At 36.9% G+C, this 19,902-nt stretch overlaps 1 protein-coding gene across 14 annotated transcripts in view; it reads left to right on the forward strand.

The window, feature by feature from the left end:
• Window positions 1-19,902, forward strand: part of ENOX2 (ecto-NOX disulfide-thiol exchanger 2) — a 405,604-nt gene that overhangs the window by 130,408 nt on the left and 255,294 nt on the right. For 13 of the 14 annotated variants that reach the window (XM_081043234.1, XM_081043229.1, XM_081043226.1 and 10 more), the window contains one exon: window positions 715-858. Coding sequence is in view for 7 of the 14 variants with exons in the window: in XM_081043222.1 (XP_080899348.1) it covers window positions 715-858 (144 nt within the window). In the remaining 7 variants the exon portion in view is untranslated. Of the gene's footprint in view, window positions 1-714; window positions 859-19,046; window positions 19,118-19,902 lie in introns of all 14 variants that reach the window. The other variant, XM_081043232.1, reaches the window with a different exon arrangement.

Genomic DNA, 19,902 nt, shown 5'->3' on the forward strand with positions numbered 1-19,902 from the left:
AGACTTGCCTACCCCCACCTGCCCAGTACTAGAAGCAGAACAGTAGCAGTGACAGTCAATAATATTATAAAAAGTATGTATGATGTCAGATAGGTACTATACCTATCAGGGGGATCACTTCATAAAATATGTAAATGTCTAACCACTACACTGTATACCTGAAACTAATATAAAATAATATTGAATTCCAACTTTAATTTTTAAAAATCATGGGGATATAAAGTACAACATGGGGAATATATTCAATAACATTGTAATAACTATGTAGACTTTCAGATGGGTAATAGACTTATTGGGCTTATCACTTTGTGTGAGATATATAAACGTCTAATCACTATGTTGTTTTGTACACCTGAATCTAATAAAAGAAAATAATAAAAATAAAGAGGGTTATATCTTTTTAAGGGAGGAGGTAGAAGATAACTGATAGCTTGTGGCCAAACACGTTAATTTCTCAGAAATGGGAGGGATCTTACAAATGACAGAATCACAGTATTACAAGTGACAGAACCACAGTATAAGAACTTTTATTTTAATTCTACTTGTCAACAAAATCTGTAAAAATTGCAGAGGACAACTGGCTTTAAGGAATTCACTGGTTACTCTTAAGCTTTTAAGGTTTAGCGTTTTCCTCTAGTGGCTCATATAATAAAATATGGAGATATCCCAGTCCTTAATGGAGTCTGGATTTTGCCTTTTGTTTTTCTTCTTTAGGATTGAATCAGCTGCCCTTTGACCCTGCCAACAACAACGAGCCCCTGCAGTTTGGTAGTGCCAGTGGCCCTCTGGTCACAGAAGGCCTCATTGAGAATGGAGGGGAGTCCAACAAGAAAAGAAAGAGAACAAATGTTCCTTCAGGTAAGCTAGGTGATAGTGCTTTCTCTTATGCCAGTGCTATTGAGTCAACATTTTCCTGGAGCCTAGTATGTAGCTGGCACTGTGCTAGGATTTGTAGGCACTCCAGAAATGAGAGAGCCCTCTGCCCTCAAGGAACTCATGAAGGGATATAGGGTGGGGGAGCACATACATAAATAACTCTAATAATAAGAGTCTCATCAGTGCTGTGTAAATGTATAAAGGAAAAAAAAACTATGGGAGCACAAATGGCAGGGGAGTTTAATTCAGCCTTGGGCATCGTGGAACACTTCACAGCAGAAGTGACATTTGTAGCTGGCCCTTGAAGAGATGAGTAAAGAACATTAATTTAGGTAGAAGGAATTGCATGAGTGAATGGTTTCACTGTATATTTTTCTTTATATGTCCATGTGGCAGGCTACCCTCACTTTTACTGCTAATAAAGACATTTGCATATCCCCACCCTACCCCTGGGTCCCCCAGTACTCACTATGCTCACATGTGTTTTTTGCCATCATATCTCTCTTAGAACAGGTGATTAACAAATTTTGCTAAATACTCTATAAAAGCCTCCCCTGTAGCCCTTCCCTGTCCTTCATGCTCCATTGGCTATTCTCATGTTTAATTTCTCCAAAATGAGTGGGAACACTATATGACAACCAGATCTTATCTAATAATTTGATATTTTGAAATGTCATCTTTTACTTGGCTATTAATTTGAAAATAGTATTCTCAGTATATAGAGACTGATCTGATCTGAGATTTTGGAATGGGTCTACTAGACAGACATGTTTGTGTGGTTTTTATTTTGTTTTGTTCCATTTTTTACTTTTACTTTTACATTCAACTTATAACATGGAGCATGTTAACAAACATAACATCATATCTGACTCTTAGATCATAGGTCTTCCTGCTTATAAATCAAGATATTTGTTAAATACAAGTTTGAGAAATAAACATATATTAAAAGACTAGCTACATGGAGTCCTCAAGAGAAAAAGTGATTCTTAGAGAGCTGTATTTTCTGGTGCATTGGAAAGGCATAGTATATACCCAAGGAACTGGCCTGAGTTTTGATCTCAGCTCTATCTCTGTTTGTGGCCTGGGGTTGGTTTCTTAACCTCTGTGACTGTCACTTTCTTCATCAGTAATGTAGAAATTGTACCAAAACCTACTTCTTAGGATTGTTAGCAGAATTTAATGAAATTATACAGGTAAAGTATTTAGCATGACATCAGCACATAGTAATTATTTAGTAAATTTTGCTTTTATTTTGTTATAATTATTATTCTATGATAATACTATGAACTTCATCTTTTTAAGCATCAACATGTTTCACAGTTTTAGGTTAGCCATTATGGATACAAATCATATATGTGTGTGTATAAACTTATCTGTGTATAAAATTATTTTTCAATGACAGTTGGCATACAATATTATATTAGTTTAGGTGTACAACATAGTGATTAGATATTTATATACCTTAAGAAGTGATCACCCCGATATAAAGTTCTCTGCCTTTTTAAGGCATATATTCAATATAATCTAAGCTTTGCTTGATCATTTAGAAGCATAATTCTAGTCATCAGTTATTGTACTGCACTATAATACTCTATTATAGTTTTCAGGGTTTACTAAGGAGTATAGGACTTTTAACTCTACACTAAATTGTCCTAGACTGGTGATTTTTAAAATTTATTTATTTACTGGCACATTTTACACATGTTCTGTCTCCTTTCTGCAGTCTGCAGTCACTTCTAGTTTTTCTCAGTGTCCCTTCATGTAGCAGCCCTTTTTCTCCTTCTAATCTGTTATGAACTTAAAAAACAAACAAAAACCACACACAAAAACCCAGCTCTCCAAGTTGGTGTGTCATATTAGTATGCTAAGTAAGAGTTAAATTAGCTGTGGACTGAGTTACAGGATTTAGGGCATCAACTTTAAGACATTAATTTTGGCTGTTCTAAGGCCTTTTTTGATCACTTACTAGTTTTTCCACTGTGTTCATAAGTGATAGGCTAATTTAGAGTAATACCTCCTGAGCTGTAGTTAACTCATGAGAGTGGGGAAACAGGGTATGTATTGATAGTATTACTGAACTAACTTTAAAAAATTGTAGTTTTATTTCTAACGAGCATATTCAGTGAGACCAAAGTAACTGTTTCAGATATAGTATTTTAGCAGTAGATTATGCTAATCTATAATTAGCATAATCAATTTGCATTCTAATAATGAATAGATTGAAGCTCTTAAAAAATGGTATGTTCTTTAAAATAGGTGACATGAGCCACTGGTAGGCAAAATTAACTTCCTTGAAATCTTTTTCACATTATTTGTTTAGTGAACCTTTTCTTTGTAAGTAGTACAAAGGTAATTAGCCCAGGTTAAATTACTACAAATTTCAAATTACTATAGTCAAAATTAATGAGGTTTTATTATATAGGGAGTCTCTTATAATTGTTCAGCTGGCAATCTTATGGTATAATAAATGAGCAGATTGCTTTATAATAGTATTTTCTTTCTATGTAGTGCTAGACAAAAGGAAAAGGGAAGATGTTTTGTAAATAGAAACTTCTTTTGTCCTTTGTCACCGTTTCTTGCATCTTGGCAAGCGGGAAAGCTAGGGTTGGAAGTCCTTACATGAGCTACCAGCCATTTCACTTCTAAGCTGAGATACCCATGTTGTCATTACATCACTCAGTCCTGTGACCCCCTTTAATCAAAGCCCCCCCCCAGTGCTGAGGGAGGAGTTTTTGCCTGCAGCTCTGGTTCCTCATAACACGTTCCGTTTTCTTCCTTTCCCATCCCTTCTACCTTACCTTTTTCTACAAACTGCATCTCTTATACTAACAATAATTTCTTAAAGGTTACTAGTGACACCAGGTTGTCAAAGTGGCCTTTTGACAGGTCTCAACTACCTTGACCTGTTTTCTTTATTTGATGCTGTTAACAACCTCCTCTTCCTTGAATTCTCTCTACTTCTTCCTTTTCTGTTTCCTTCAAGCATTCTCTCTCATTTTCCTCCTGCCTCCACTTTAAGTTAGTATACTGTTATTCACATTTATAGGTGAAGAAATAAAGGTTAAATAATACCCAATGGTGAACATCCAGCGAGTAGTTTAGGCAGGTCTTCAATTCCAAAATCTATCTCTAATTACTATACCAGAATTACTATGTCTGTAGATGTTAGGAATCTGGACCCATTACTAAAATGTATAGTAAACACTGGTGTCACACTAGGCAAAGCTATGTTTGGATGAGAATATGGTGACCAGAGCTTGGATTTTATCATCTTTAGGATCCCTTCAGACGCTGAGATGCCGTGGTTCTTCCTTGTCAGCTAATCCCCCATACAAGTCTTCTATTTCATCCAAGGATATCTGCTACCTTTCTCCAAACAGGCACTGTGCCCACCTACTTCAGTACATTGTCCATATCATTTCCTTTACCCGCCCTCTTCTTTTACCTGTTAAAATCCTGTCCAACTGACAGCACCTAGTACAAGTCCTGTCTTCTCCGGAGGCTTTCTGGGTCATCCTAGTTAGAATTGTACATTTGTACCTCTTTAAACCCTTGGTCATTATATTCATCTGAATCACTTGACACTGATTATAGGCCACATTGAACTATTGGTTATCTGTTCATACAGATATGTCTTCTCCATTCAACTCAGTCATCATCCCCTTTTTCGAAGGGCCCTGACTGATGTGTTTTTTAGCAGAGATGCACTGTTTTACATACAATAGATGCTCAAGAAATATTTGTTGATTGATCACATATCTGGCTAATGAATTGCTTTCCCTTTGCCGTGATATTCTCTATTATTCTCTTGTCACTCCCAGGGTGGAGCTGTGTACATAACTGGGCACTTGGTATCTAATGTTGATCAACTGAATGTCTCACTTGTCCCTAAGGGTCAAACTCTAGACATTCATGAAATTACATCCTCAGAGCAGCCAAACATCAAATCTGGGTGCTTGTGAAGAGAATACCTGTCCCTAATAGAATCCTTGTCTCTTTACTAGGTGAAACTTCATGAGTACCCAAGGATAACAGATAAGTGAAATTTGGGTGTCCTGTCCCAACTCCTCTGTGAGGTAGACCAGTAATCTGAATTAGATATTACTGCAATATTTGACTACAAACTTTCTTTGTGGATCTGGCTGCTGTGCAGCTTTTGTCTTAAGGTGAGCTCAGAATTCTTCAGTGTATTTGCTATCAAATTTCATCATTCACCCAACGAAACATTTCCTCAGTGATGCTGCAGCTACACAAATTATCTAAGATTGCAGTGATTTCACTCATACAGATGATACTCTATGGCCAAAGAGTAGAAGATTGTTAAAACCTTATCATATCATAATGCCAAGTTCCTGTCTAGAAACTTCCAGCTGCTTCCTGGTTTGAGATCTACATGGATTTTTAAGAAGCAGAGATATCAATCCTCTTTTCAAATACTTCCACTAAAGTGGAAGAATCCATGAGGCCAACCAGATGATGACTAAAATGGAATGCATTGTTTTAAGCAACATCATGGTACTCTAGTGTTCAAACGAGGTGTCAACTCTCTGAAAGAGTGGGCAACTAACATGGGGATAATTACTATGATACCGGAGTGATCATATAGATGTGGATACAGTCCTGTTTCCATTGTCTTCTCTCATAGCTCTGTATTGAAAAATAGGTTTGCACTTAACTATGTGATGCTCAGTACTAAGCAGTATCACCAAAGTTCATGTGAATGATGAATAGCTCAATATAAAAAGATTTTTAGCCATTTTCCATTTGCAATTATGATTGAATCCTGAGAGTTCAATATCTCCAGGAAGACTCTTTGATTTAATAATAATTTTCACTGGTATGGTGATTCTTTCTTTCTCTCAATATGTTTTTATGTTCATTTCATTATACAGATGAGGTGCTAGTAACCAGAGAGGAGAAATGACTTTGACTAAGGTAGACTAGCATTACCAGGAAGGTTATGACATGATAAAGACCACGAGATCATATGTAAACTTGATTATAGACCTCTAATTCAGTTCTCAAAGTTTCCTTTAGAGTTTCTGGAACCAAAATGAGACTTGACAATATGAAAGACAGTGAACAGTTCCTGCATTGCTAAGGCTAGATTAATATAGGAAGTGGGCCTGCAGAAAAGCAAGGAGAGGTTTAGTCAGACATAGGAAGAAGAACTATATGGAAATGAGTTATCGGGGGAAGTCATTTAAGACCACTTGGAAGAGAAATATAAAAATGAACACGTATCTGCCTGGGTGCTTTGGGTACTTTTGTTTCCTTTCTTACCTGGAAGAGGGACAATGAACCAGGAAACTTTTCTATGACACTTACAGCCCTTTGATTTACCTCAAACTCACAGGGCTGAGAATTTTATTTCTCACGTACTTTGAAGTCCACAAATAAAAGCATTGATTGTTTTTAAAGAGAGAAAATGCCACCATTTTATATTTTGGTGTGTGGTATTTCTAGCATGTCAGCTGAATAATTATATTGCCGGAGGTAAGAAGGACCTACCGTTCCTTCAGATAGAATTAAAATAAGAAAAAGAGTACACTAATAGCCCTACTCAGTTTCTTCAGTATTTTGAACATTTTTATCTGATTACAATTTCAAGAAATAAAATCATATCTTGATAACTAGAGGATCCAAAAGGTATGCTGACTTTGTTCTTTCTCAGATCTGATAGAAACTCAGTGTGAATTTTTTCATCTTAAAGGATTGTTGGGGAGAGGGAGATGGAAGGTGGCACAAAAGTGGCAGGATAGAAAAGTACAAACACTGTCTCTTAAGTTGCCCCAACTATTTCAATAGCTTTGGAAAGACTTTGTGACTTCATTCTAAGTCTTTAGGGGTTCTCTCAGCAGACATGAAGTGTGAGTCAGCCTCATGTGTTAGTAATATAGAGGCTAGTGGTACATGTTGAATCATAGTATTTTAGAGTTGGAGGCAACCTCATCTAACTCCATTATTTTTACAAATGAAGAAACTGAGACCCAGAGATGAGACGTGTCTAAAGTCGCATGGTTAATTGGTGGCAGAACCAGAACTATCTATTAGCAGACCTATATAATCATTTCAAATTGCCTAGGACTGCGACATGAGATTATTCATTTGAACTGCAGAAAGTGTATCTATAATCTGGAGGAGCTGGATTCCCCATGCTAATAATATTTCATGATTTCTAGCAAACTAACCCAGTGGTGCATGAGATCCCATATCCTGTTTTGCCTGCCATACAGGGGAGGGCTTTTTGATCTCTAGATAGAAATGGAGTTTGAGACTGGGAAACACCAATGAGGGAATTGCTTCTGTGGACCTGAATTCCAGAAGCTCAGCAAATCACAGAAGAAACGCTTTGTGACACCTGCTTACTTGCCAGGAGACAGTTTTTGTCCTCCATCCCAGCCCACACTTAGGGTCATTCCATCCAAACAGGAAAAAAATATATGATCATGTTTTATCTGTGATTTAAACTTTGTTTCATAATTTTGTCTAAAGGATCGCTTTCAATTCCTTGATTTTTTAGGTGAAGATTTGTCAGAAAAAAATCAGTTTTAGTTTACTAAAACTCAATTTCAGAGTAAGAGGATTCTTAGTTTGTTGTCTTCTCCTGTTAGTTTAGTAAAGTGATGAAAACAACTGTCATCCTTTACCTGTAAGGGCCTCACTGACCTTAATAAGAAAAAGAAGACTACTCAGACATGTAGTAAAAACACTGAAGATTGTGATTTTTAGTGCTGGATTTGCCACTTATTAGTATGTTGACCGTAGGTAAGTCACAGAAAACATTTTTAAAGCTTCGGTTTCCACATCTGTTAAATGATCGACTTTTTTGTTCTTTTTTTTTTTTTCAGTTTTCAGCTATAGTTGACATTCAATACCATTCTATATTAGTTTCATGTATACAGTGTAGTAGTTAGACATTTATGTAATTAATGAAAGTGATCCCCTCGATAAGTCTAGTAACCACCTGGCACTGTACATGGTTATTACAATATTATTCACTACATTCCCTATACTATACTTTATAATCCTGGGACCAATTTGTAGTTCTTACTCCCTTCAAGTTTTTCACGTATCTCCGCAACACCCTTCCTATCTGGTAACCATCAGTTTGTTCTCTGTATCTGAGTCCATTTCTGTTTTGGTTTATTATTTGATTGTTTATTTCGTTTTTTACATTCCACAAATAAGTGAGATCATACGGTATTTGCCCCTCTCTGTCCTACTTATTTCATTTAGCATAATATCATCTAGTTCCATCCATGTTGTCACAAATAATAAGATTTCATTCTTTTTTATGGGGCTGAGTAATATCCCATTGTGTATATGTACCACATCTTCTTTATCCAGTCATCTATTGATGGGCACTTAGGTTGCTTCCATATTTGGGCTGTCATAAATTATGCTGCAGTGAACATATGGATGCACATGTCCCTTCAAATTAAGGTTTCTTTGGATAAATACCCAAAAGTGGAATTGCTGGGTCATAAGGTAGTTCTATTTTAATTTCTTGAGGAACATCCATACTGTTTTCCATCCTGGCTGCACCAATTAGCAACCCCACCAACAATGTATAAAGGTTCTCTTTTCTTCACATTTTCACTGACACTGTTTGTTGATTTATTAATGATAGCTATCCTGACCGGCATGAAGTGATATCTCATTGTAGTTTTAATTTGTATTTCTCTGATAATTAGTGACATTGAGCATATGAAAATATGTCTGTTGGCCATGTGTATGTTCCCTTTGGAGAAATGTCTATTCAGGTCTTCTGCCTGTTTTTTAAAATTGTATTGTTTGTTTCTTTGATGTTGAGTTGTATGAGTTCTTTAGAAATTTTGGATATTAACGCCTTATCAGATTTATCATTGGCGGATATCTTCTCCCATTCAGTAGGATGTCTTTTCATTTTGTCAATAGCTTCTTTGCTGTGCAAAAACTTTTTAGTTTGATATACTCCCATTTGTTTATTTTTTTTCTTCTCTTTCCCTTGCCTGAGGAGATATATCAGTAAAAATATTACTAAGAGTAATGTCTGGGAGTTTACTGCCTGTGTTTTCTTTTAGGCATTTTATGGTTTCGGGTCTTACATTTAAGTCTTTATTTTGAGTTTATTCTTGTATATGGAGTAAAAAGGTGGTCCAGTTTCATTTTTTTTCATGCATCTGTCCAGTGTTCCCAGCACCAAGCACCATTTATTGAATAGACTATCTTTACCTCACTGTATACTTTTGCCTTTGTCATAGATTAAATGACCATATAGGCATGGGTTTATTTCCAGGCTCTCTATTCTGTTCCACTGATCTATCAGTCTGTTTTTATGCCACTGCAATACTGTTTTGGTACTATGACCTTGTAGTATAATTTGATATCAGGTAACATGATACCTCCAACTGTGTTCTTCTTTCTCAAGATTGCCATGGCTATTCGGGGTCTTTTATGGTTCCTTATAAATTTTAGGTTTGTTTGTTCTAGTTCTGTACAAAATGCCATTTGTGTTTTGATAAGGATTGCATTGAATCTGTAGATTGCTTTGGATAGTAAGGACATTTTAACTATATTAATTCTTTGTATCCATGAGCATGCAAATCATGCTCATGCTCATCATGCTCATGCAAATCATGCTCATGGTGTATGCTTCCATTTATTTGTATCTTCCTCAGTTTCTTTCTTCAATGTCTTATAATTTTCTGAGTACAGTTCTTTTACCTCCTTGGTTATATTTTTTTCTATGTGTTTTTTATTTTTTGATGCAGTTGTAAATGGGGTTGTTTTCTTATATTCTCTTTCTGATAGTTCATTATTGGTGTATAAAAATGCAACTGATTTCTGAATATTAATTTTGTATCCTGTGACTTTAATGAATTCATTTATTACTTCTAATTTTTATTCATTTATTTATTTATTTTTTCATATAAATTCATTTATTTATTAATTTTTATTCATTTATTCATTTATTACTTCTAATATTTGGTGCAATCTTTAGAGTTTTCTCTATATAGTATGTCGCCTGCAAATAATGACAATTTTACTTCTTCCTTTTAAATTTCGATGCCTTTATTTCTTTTTGGTGTCTGGTTGTTGTGGCTAGGACTTCTAATACTATGTTGAATAAAAGTGGTAAAAGTGGACATTTTTGTCTTGTTCCTGAGCTTAAGAACAATACTTTCACCTTTTCCCCATTGAATATGGTGCTAGCTATGTGTTTGTCATGTATGCCCTTTATTGTGTTGAGATATGTCCCCTGTATTCCCACTCTGCTGTGAATTTTTATCATAAATGGATGCTGGATTTTATTCAAATGCTTTTTTCTGCATCTGTTGATATCGTATGATTTTTATTTTTCATTTTGTTTATATGGTATTTCACCTCAGTTGATTTGCAGATATTGAACCAACCTTGTATCCCAGGAATAAATCTCACTATATCATGTTGTATGATCTTTTTAACGTATTGCTGAATTCAGTTTGCTAATATTTTGTTGGGAATTTTTGCATCTATTTTTATCAGGGATATCAGCCTATACTTTTCTTTTTATTGTAATGTCTCTGTCTGGTTTTGGGATCAGGGTAACAGTGGTCTCATGGTATGAGCTCAGGAGCCTTCTCTCCTCTTGAATATTTTAGAATAGTTTGAGAGAATAGGTGTTAATTCTTCTTTGAACATTTGGTAAAATTCACCTGTGAAGCCATCTGGTGTAGGACTTTTCTTTGTCTGGAGTTTTTTATTCAATTTTAGTAGTAGTAATCGGTCAGTTCAGATTTCCTATTTCTTCTTGATTCAGTCTTGGAAGACTGTATGTTTCTAGGAGTTTATCCATTTTTTTCCAGATTGTCCAATTTGTTGGCATATAATACCTCGTAGTATTTTCTTATACTCCTTTGTATTTCTGTGGAGCTTGTAACTTCTACTTTTTCATTTCTGATTTTATTTTTTGGGTGTTCTCTTTTTCCTGATGAGTCTGGTTAAAGGCTTATCAATTTTGTTCATCTTTTCAAATAGCCAGCTCTTGGTTTCATTGATTTTTTTTTTGCATTTTTAAGACTCTATTTTGTTTATTTCTGCTCTATCTTTATTACTTCCTTCCTTCTTCACAGTGTGGGCTTTGTTTGCTATTTTTTTTCTAGTTCCTTGAAGTGTAAGGTTAGATTGTTTATTTGAGATTTTTCTTGTTTCTTGAGGTAGGCTTATACAACTGGGAATTGCCTTCTTAGTACTGCTTTTGCTGTGTCCCATAGATTTGGGGTCATTGTGTTTTCATTTTTATTTGTCTCAAGGTATCTTTTGATTTCTTCCTTGATCTCATTGTTAACCTATTCGTTGTGTAGTAGCATGTTATTTAGCATTCATGTGTTTGTGTATTTTTTAGAGTTTCTTTTTGTAATTGGTTTTCAGTTTCATACCATTATGATCAGAGTAAACACTTGATATGATTTCAAACTACTTGAATTTATTGAGACTTGATTTGTGGCCTAACACTCTGTCTGTCTTAGAAAAATGTTCCATGTGCACTTGAAAAGAATGTATATTCTGTTATTTTGGGGTGGAATGCTCTAAAAATATCAACCAAATCCATCTGATCTAGGCCACTGTTTCCTTGTTGATTTTCAGTGTGGAAGATCTGTTCATTGCTATCAATGGGGTGTTAAAGTCCACTACTCTGACTGTATTACTCTTGTTCTCTCCTGTCATGCCAGATAGTATTTGCTTTACATATTTATGTGCTCCTATGTTGGGTGCACAGATGTTTACAAGGATTATTTTCTTTTTTAGATTGATCCCTCTATCATTATGTAATGTCCCTCTTTGTCTCTTATTATAGCCTTTGTTTTAATGTCTATTTTGTCTGATATAAGTATTTCTACCGCAGCTTTTTTCCTTTCCAATTACTTGAAATAATTTTGTCTACCTCTCTACTTTCAGTCTTTTTGTGTCTTTTGATCTGAGGTATGTCTCTTGTAGATAGCAGTGTATGAGTAATGTTTTCTTATGCATTCAGCTACCCTATTTCTTTTGATTCAATCATTGATTTAATTCATTTACATTTACAGTGATTATTGATAGGTACTAGTTATTGTCATTTTTTAATTCATATTTATGTCCCTTTTTTGTTTTCCCCCTTCTTCTTCTTAAAGAGTCTCTTTAATATTTCCTGTAACACTGGTTTGGTAGTAATGAATTCCATTAGCTTTTCCTTGTCTGGGTAGTTCTTTGTCCTTCAATTTTAAATGATAGCTTTTCTAGGTAGAGTAGTCTTGGTTATAGGTCCTTTCTTTTCATTCTTTTGAATATTTTGCTCCCTTCTAGCCTGCAAAGTTTCTTGAGAAATCTGCTGATACTCATAGTGTTATGGGAGCTCCCTTGTAGGTAACTAACTTCCTTTCTCTTGCTACTTTTAGGATTCTCTTTTTGTCTTTAAGCTTTGCCATGTTAATTATGAAATGTTGGTTTGGGTCTCTTTGGGTTCATCTTGTTTGGGATTTTCTGCACTTCCTGGCCTTGTATATCTATTACCTTCATCAGGTTTGGGAAGTTATCAGTCATCATTTCTTCAAATATGTTCTCAATCCCTCGCTCCCTCTCTTCTCCTTTCGATAACCCTATGATGTGAATGCTGCTACACTTGATATTGTTTCAGAGGTTCCTTGAACTATCTCTTTTTTAAAAAATAAATCTTCTTTTTATTTGTTTATTATTTTTTTTTATTTTTGCTGTTCTGATTGGGTGTTTTCTGCTACCTTATCTTCCAAATTGTTGATTTGATCCTCTGCTTCATCTAATCTGCTGTTGAGTTTTTCTAGTGTATTCTTCATCTCAGCTATTGTATTCTTCACTTTTGACTGGTTCTTTTTTATGGTGTCAATGTCCTTTTCATGCTTACTATCTCTTTGTTGAAGTCATCACTAAGTTCCTTGAGCAATCGTATAACCAGTGTTTTAAACTGTGACTCTAGTAGGTTGGTTACCTCCGTTTCATTTAGTTCTTTTTCTGGAGTTTTCTCCTGTTCTTTTATTTGGGACATGTTTCTTTGTTTTCTGTTCTTGCAGCTTCTCTGTGTTTGTGTCTATGTATTAGGTAGATCTCCTATGTCTCTCAGTCTTTCCCAGATGGCCGTATGTAGGAGGTGTCCTGTGTGGCCCAGTAGCAGTCCTACTGATCACCTGTGCTGTGTGCTCCAGGAGTGTCCCTTGTGTGGGTTGTGTGCCTTCCTGTTGTAGTTCAGCCTTGATTGCTTCTGGCACATCAGTGGGTGGGATTCACTGTCAGTCTGCATTTCTGTGAGGATTGGCTACACGTACTGCATCTGAGCTGCTTTGTGGAGGTTGACCCCTCAGAGGGGAATTCAGCCCAGTGGGCTCCTGAGCCTGTTGAGACCACTTTGGATGTGCTACTTGTGGAGCGAATCCAGTGCTGTTGTAGTGGTCTGAAGCCAGTCTTTGGGTATATTGCTTCTGGTGCCTCTTAGGAGGGGTTCCCTTGCAGGCCAAGTTAACTGTTGTCTGTGATCAACCTGGGGCTACCTGGTAGGAGCTATGAAGCTGTATGTGGCTGGTTGCTACCTGTGCTGGACTTGGAGGCATGTAGCAGTGGCTATGCTGAGAACCAAGGCTGGTTTCCACCAGTATCAGGCCTGGGGAAGCTTAGCAAAAGGCATAGTGCACTCCCGGGCCTGTTGCCACTTGCTGGCTGCCCATAGGCCCAGCTGCTAAACGAACCTCCTTAGCTGTATGGGGCCAGGCTAGTTGTGCTGGTGCTGAAACTGCCTCAGGTGATTCTGAGCGAGTTGAGCAGGGCAGGGTTCCAGGGAATCACTGGGGTGGAGCGGCTAGTGTTCACAAGGTTAATGCACACTCAACTCTTGTGCCAGTGCTGAGCCTGTGGCCACTCAATAAAATGCCCAGAGAACACCGAGGCCAGCTGCTGCTCCCCTCCAACACGCAGATCCCCGAGAGTTGTCTTAGAAAAGCTGCAGTGTGATTTGGGGCTGTTTGCCTGCTACTGAAATTGCCCCAGGCGGCCATACAAGGTGCCATAGGTCATCTGCTGCTGAAAGAGCCTAGCCTCCCACAGTGTGCAGGGTGGGGCTGGCTGCCCAGGCACTGAGAGTGCCCCCAGTGATGCCACACGAACTGGGTAGGGTTCCAGGGAGTCCCTTGCATGGGTTGCATGGAGTTCGCCAGGCCAGTACAGTCTCAGATTTGGCCATGTTGGGGAGGGCTTAACACAGGAAAGGTGGCACTCATATGTAGGTTACACATAAGGCAGAGTCCACACTGGGATAATGGCAGCTGACCCTCTATCCCTCACCCTGAGGTCACATAACTCAACATTTTCCTGTATGTTTCTGGCATCTCTCAAGTTATTGTCCCTCCACCAGAGCCCAGGGTGAGTGCCTGTCAGTGAGTCAGTCTGTTCATAGGCCCTTTAAGAGGACATCTGGGTTGGGGCGGTGGCCACACTGAGAACCAAGGCCGGCTTTGGTTTCTCTCCAGATGTACAGAATCCTCACTGATTTTCACAGCCAGATGTTATGGGGATTCCTCTTCCTGGCACTGGAAGAGGAACTGGGTTAGGGAGCCTGGTTTGTGTCTGGGACCCCTCACTCTTCAGGGGAGTCCTCCTCCACCAAGATATCACTTCCAGTGCTCAATCACTACCTGTGGGTGTGGGATCAGTGGGTTTCACGTCTCCACTCCTCCTACCAGTTTTGACGTGGCCTCTTCTTTATATCCTCAGTTATAGGGATTCTGTTCAGCTTGTCTTCAGATGGTTTTCAAGGTTGATTGTTCTATAATTTAGTGTAATTTCAATGTGGTCATGACAGATGGCAGACACACTATTTATCTATTCCTCCATCTTAGAATCCTCCCAATGGGGAAGTGTCTTGAAAACTGTAAGATACTACAGTTACTGCTGCTGCATATTAGAGTTTGAGAGTGTGAGTGATATTCTTCTTCCAGCTCCAAATCAACTGAGAAAAAAACACAAAAAATCATGTGAGGAACAAAATGTGGTATCAGCTTTATTATGAGTAAAACTGTAGAGAGGCACATGGCTTAAGGCTAAGGCCTAATGAAGCTTCCTATCATCTCTAGCTCCAAATCTGTGCCTTGATACACACCTATAGGGGAGATTGAATCTGCAGAGCAGACTACTTATCCTGCCAGTGTCATTGAGGGTGATGGTCTGTGTCACAATTCAGTTGGCAGCTAGAAATTAATAGCGAGATGGATCTTTTGGCCTGCCTCTGGAAGACAGAGTCTGTGCCCTAAGCTCTGCTCACATTATAAGAGAAAAAGTCTTATCCAGAATGCAGAAGTTAAGCCATGAATGAGCACTTATTTTTATTCTAATCTTACTAATCAGATAAGTCAGTCCTCCTCCTATGCCAAGGAGCAAGCAGGGGTAGAGAGAAAGCTCAGAGAAGTTTCCATAGTTCTGTCACTCCTCTCTCACAAATAGAATGGGTGCTCCCTCTTCCCCATGGAATGGTGACAAGTGTGACAAGAACCCCCATAGTCCCAACATTGCTGTTTATTTGAAGATTAACATGACTTTTGATTTTTCAAAGTCCTATTATTAGAATTTTTTTAAACCAGGAGAATTTTTTTTTAAAAACCAGTTCATTCTGTGGTACAAGTAAATAGGGTTGTTTTAGTACATATGTGTTACATTTAGATTTTCACTTCTCCACGTATAAAATTAAGACAGATTCCAGATAGTCTACCTCATATCATGTGTTTTACCTCAAAGTAGTACCTTATAGTGAAGACATTATATTTTCATGAATTTCAAACATGGAACTTCTCTGCCTCCATATCAGCATTGTCATTCACATGGGGTTGCAAATTATATAAACCTTCCTGTCTCTCCCATGACATCAAAGTATAGTAATTAAAATACTTTTTATGACTAATAATAATATCTAATATTATGGAACACCTACTGTGTGCCAGACAATATGTTAACTTATTTGATTTTCATAAGAATTCGATGATTATCCTAATTTTACTGATAAGGAAACTTAAATACAGAGAAGTTAAGTAATTTGTCCAAATATCAAAGAGAGAACGTAAGAGCCAAACCCAGGCAGAGTAGCTCCAAAAACAGTGTCCATAATCAATTGAATCAGAATAGAATTCAAGGGGGTCAGGCATCAGTGTTTTTTTAAAAGCACACCACATGATTCCAATATGTAGCCAGACTTAAAAACAGTGGAGGTATCCATATTGCATCAGAGTAAGTAAGTGTACCTAGGCCACTGTGGTCCAGAATGTTGGATGTTTGTAGTAGTCTATGATTGAGTATGTCTAGAGTCTTCTGTCAAGAACTGAAGTTGCAGGGAAGCAATAGTCCAAAAGGTGGCAAATAAAGTGGTTGTATAAATGTTGACCATTCTAGGTGTTTCAACACAGAAAGAAGAGACTGCCTAATTTGTAGTTTTCTCTTTCTCTATTTTATTTCTTGATATCCGTTTATTATCGATTGAAATAAAACTCCATGATGATTAAATTCCTTCTTGTAATGGGCTAGGAGACAGTCTTGATTTTTTCCCCTCAATTTTTAATTCCCTTGATAATATGAGTTATTCAATTTAAGCCATGCAGGTTGTAGTATTTCAAATTGACCAATTGCTTGTGTAACATAATTAATTTTAAAGTATTTTGCTTATTCTACATTTGAATTTTAAGCAAAAGCAACTTTCATGTACAAACTGTTTTATTTGGAATGTGCTGAGTGAGTGTTGATGAGAGTGGCACCGAAAATCATGAGAGATGTGTCCAGTTGCTGAAATGGAATGTACTATCTTGGTGGTGAGGAGAGCTTTCAGCAGGTGGCATTCCCAAGCCGCAGTCACTTTCTTCTGCATATTTGATTCAATAACAATACAAGAGTAGCAGCATTTATTAAATATTGATTGTATACCAGCTACTATAACCAAGTCCTTTACATATATAAACTCAAGCAGACTTCACAACTAATCAATAAAATAGATACCATTTTCTCCTTTGTTTATAGATAAGAAAACTGAGGCTTGGAAACTTTATAAACTTTGCAGGCTACAGCTAGTAAGTAGTAGAACAGGACTTAAAAAAGAGAGAGGCAGGACAACATAGTTGTTAATACCACAGCTAAGAATCCTGGCTCTGACCTTAGGCAAGTTGTTGCAGCTCTTTGAGCCTCAGTTTTCTCACCTGTGAAATAGGGATAATAATACCGTATGTAGAGGTTGTTTGGGGATTACGTGAGAAAGTGAATAAACATTGCTTAGTACATGGTGTTCTTTTGTTCAATAAATATTTATTTAGCATTATAAATGTGAGGCATTGTGGTAGGCATTAAAAGTACAGCTGTGAATAAAACCCTGGCTTTGTGACAATTACAGTCTAGTGAGGAAGTTAGTCATTAAGCAAATAATTACATAGTTTTTTCTAATTATGCCAAGTGCTATGAAAGAGTGACTGCTTATAGTGAATACTCAGTAAATAAGAGCAAATATTTACAGAATGGCTATTATGTGCTAGGCACTATACCAGGTAGAAATTTGAGTGTAAGTGCACAATTGGATGAAGAGTGGAGGCATTTTCATGGAATTTTACTTCAAAACATGGTGAGGTTAATGAAGCCATTATTGTTCTTGTGGTCAATCAAGGAAGCTTTTGGGGGGAGGAGATAAAATTTCAGGAGATACTTGGTAGAGTTCACTTGGAAGAGGAGAGATCAAGTTCAGAACATGCCTTGTTCCCCCAAAATTAGTTTCTGGACATCATGCAAGTTGTTTAATGTGAAGGACACCCCCAGGATGACTGACCTTTGTATTTGGCAAGATATTTTTTTAATTTATTTATTGGGGTGACAATTGTTAATGAAATTACATAATTTCAGGTGTACAATTCTGTATTACATCATCTATAAATCCCATTGTGTGTTCAACACCCAGAGTCAGTTCTCCTTCCATCACCATATATTTGATCCCCCTTACCCTCATGTCCCTCCCCCCACCCCCCTTACCCTCTGGTAACCACTAAACTATTGTCTGTAAGACAGCCTTTTCAATAAATGGTGCTGGCAGAATTGGAAAGTCACGTGCAAAGAATGAAACTAGACTGTTACCTATCACCTTGTACCAAAATTAACTCAAAATGGATCAAAGACCTAAACATAATACCTGAAACAATAAACTGTATAGAAGAAAGCATAGGTGCTAAATTTATGGATCTTGGGTTCAAAGAGGATTTTATGAAATTGACCTCAAAGGCAAGAGAAGTAAAATCTAAAATAAGTGAATGGGACTATGTGAAACTAAAAATCTTCTGCACAGCAAAAGAAACCATTGACAAAATAAAGAGGCAACTAAGTGAATGGGAGAAGATTTCATAAACAATGCCTGTGATAAGGAGCTAAATTCAAAATATGTAAGGAACTCATACAACTCAGCAACAACAACAACAAAGAGAATCCAATTGAAAAATGGGCAGCGGACCTGAATAGACATTTCTACAAAGAGGACATACATATGGCCAATAGACATATGATAAAATGCTCAACATCACTAATCATAAGAGAAATGCAAATAAAAACCACAATGAGATGTCACCTCACGTCAGTTAGAATGGCTATCATCAGCAAGACAAATAATAATTGTTGTGGTGGCTGTGGAGAAAAAGGAACCCTCATACCCTACCCTGTTGGTGGGAATGCAGACTGTGGAAGGCAAAGTGGAGGTTCCTCGAGCATCTTTTTCAAATGTTTTCTAATCCTTTGTGTATCTTTTATAAATCATTTATGGTAACTTTTGCCCATTTTTCTATGGTTGTCTTTAAAATTTGAACGTGTAAGTATTCTTTTTTATGTCATGGCAATTAATCTTTTTTCTGTTAAATGTATTGTGAATATTTTCTCGTGCATTTAAACATTGTTTATGTTCTGTTCTTTCACATCAATTTATTTTATTATTTCCCTTTTGTAGATTCCCTTGTCATTCCTGTACGTATAGAAAACCACGTATTCTGGATTTTTCAGTGCTGCCCTAGTGTTATATGTTCTATTCTGTTGTCTCCCAAAATACAAGTATGTATGTCAAATTATGTTTTCCCAATTATAGAGTTAGAAAATTTAATCATACCAACTATAGTGATTGGCAGTGCAGTTCTTTGTCTGTTTTCCAGAGAGAATCCAGGAGCTCTTTGAGAGGAAAATGGGGTAGCAGGACACACCTGTCTTATAGCTGTGGAATCTGGTAGGTGCTAAAGGGAATGTGGATATGGTGTAAGCACTGGTGATTCTCCACATTGTGTCCCCAGCTGTCTTTTGCTATGACACTCAGACAACTTAGTCATTTTGGAATTTTGGTTGTCACTTGAAAGTATTCGGTTACACAGTCTGGAAAATTTCTGCTTGGTGTCTATAAAGGGAAACGTTACTTCTTCTTTTGGTACCTGACAAAATATCTTAAATTCCCATCCATATTCTTTAGGACCATAAAAATTAGTTGTATCTAAAAAATTTAAAAGTTTGTTAGTCAAAATTTTAAAACTGTCAGGTTGGTATTTAGCTTGTTTATGCAACCAGTTTAAAGCAGTCTCAGCAGTAGACAGTTGCAAACAAATAATATGCTACTATGTTTATTCAGCAAAATGTGTTAGATGCCTACTCTGTGTCAGGTGATAGTGAACGGAAGGGATAGATTAACATGCTAATTTCTAACAGAAACTGAGAAATGAATAAGACCTTGCTCTTGTCTGTAAGGTGCTTACATCTGATAAATGAAAATTATTCCCTTCTGTTGCTGAAAAACACATCCCTAGGAATTCTAAAGGTACCATATTAGTTGCTTTTTAATTAGAATTACTACTGGGTTTCCCTAAAAGCAGTAAAACCAAATTCAGACTCATTTAATTAGTACCAGTGTTTGTTTCCTATATTTTTCTCTTAGGATCCCATTATTATACTCTGTTTTCAGAAAAAGCTTGTATGAGCATTTAAGAAAGCAAAAAGTTGCCTTGTTCTGTGCCAAAATTTCCT

The sequence above is a fragment of the Rhinolophus hipposideros genome (assembly GCF_964194185.1).
Source record: "Rhinolophus hipposideros genome assembly, chromosome: X".
NCBI classification, from domain to species: Eukaryota; Metazoa; Chordata; class Mammalia; order Chiroptera; family Rhinolophidae; genus Rhinolophus; species Rhinolophus hipposideros.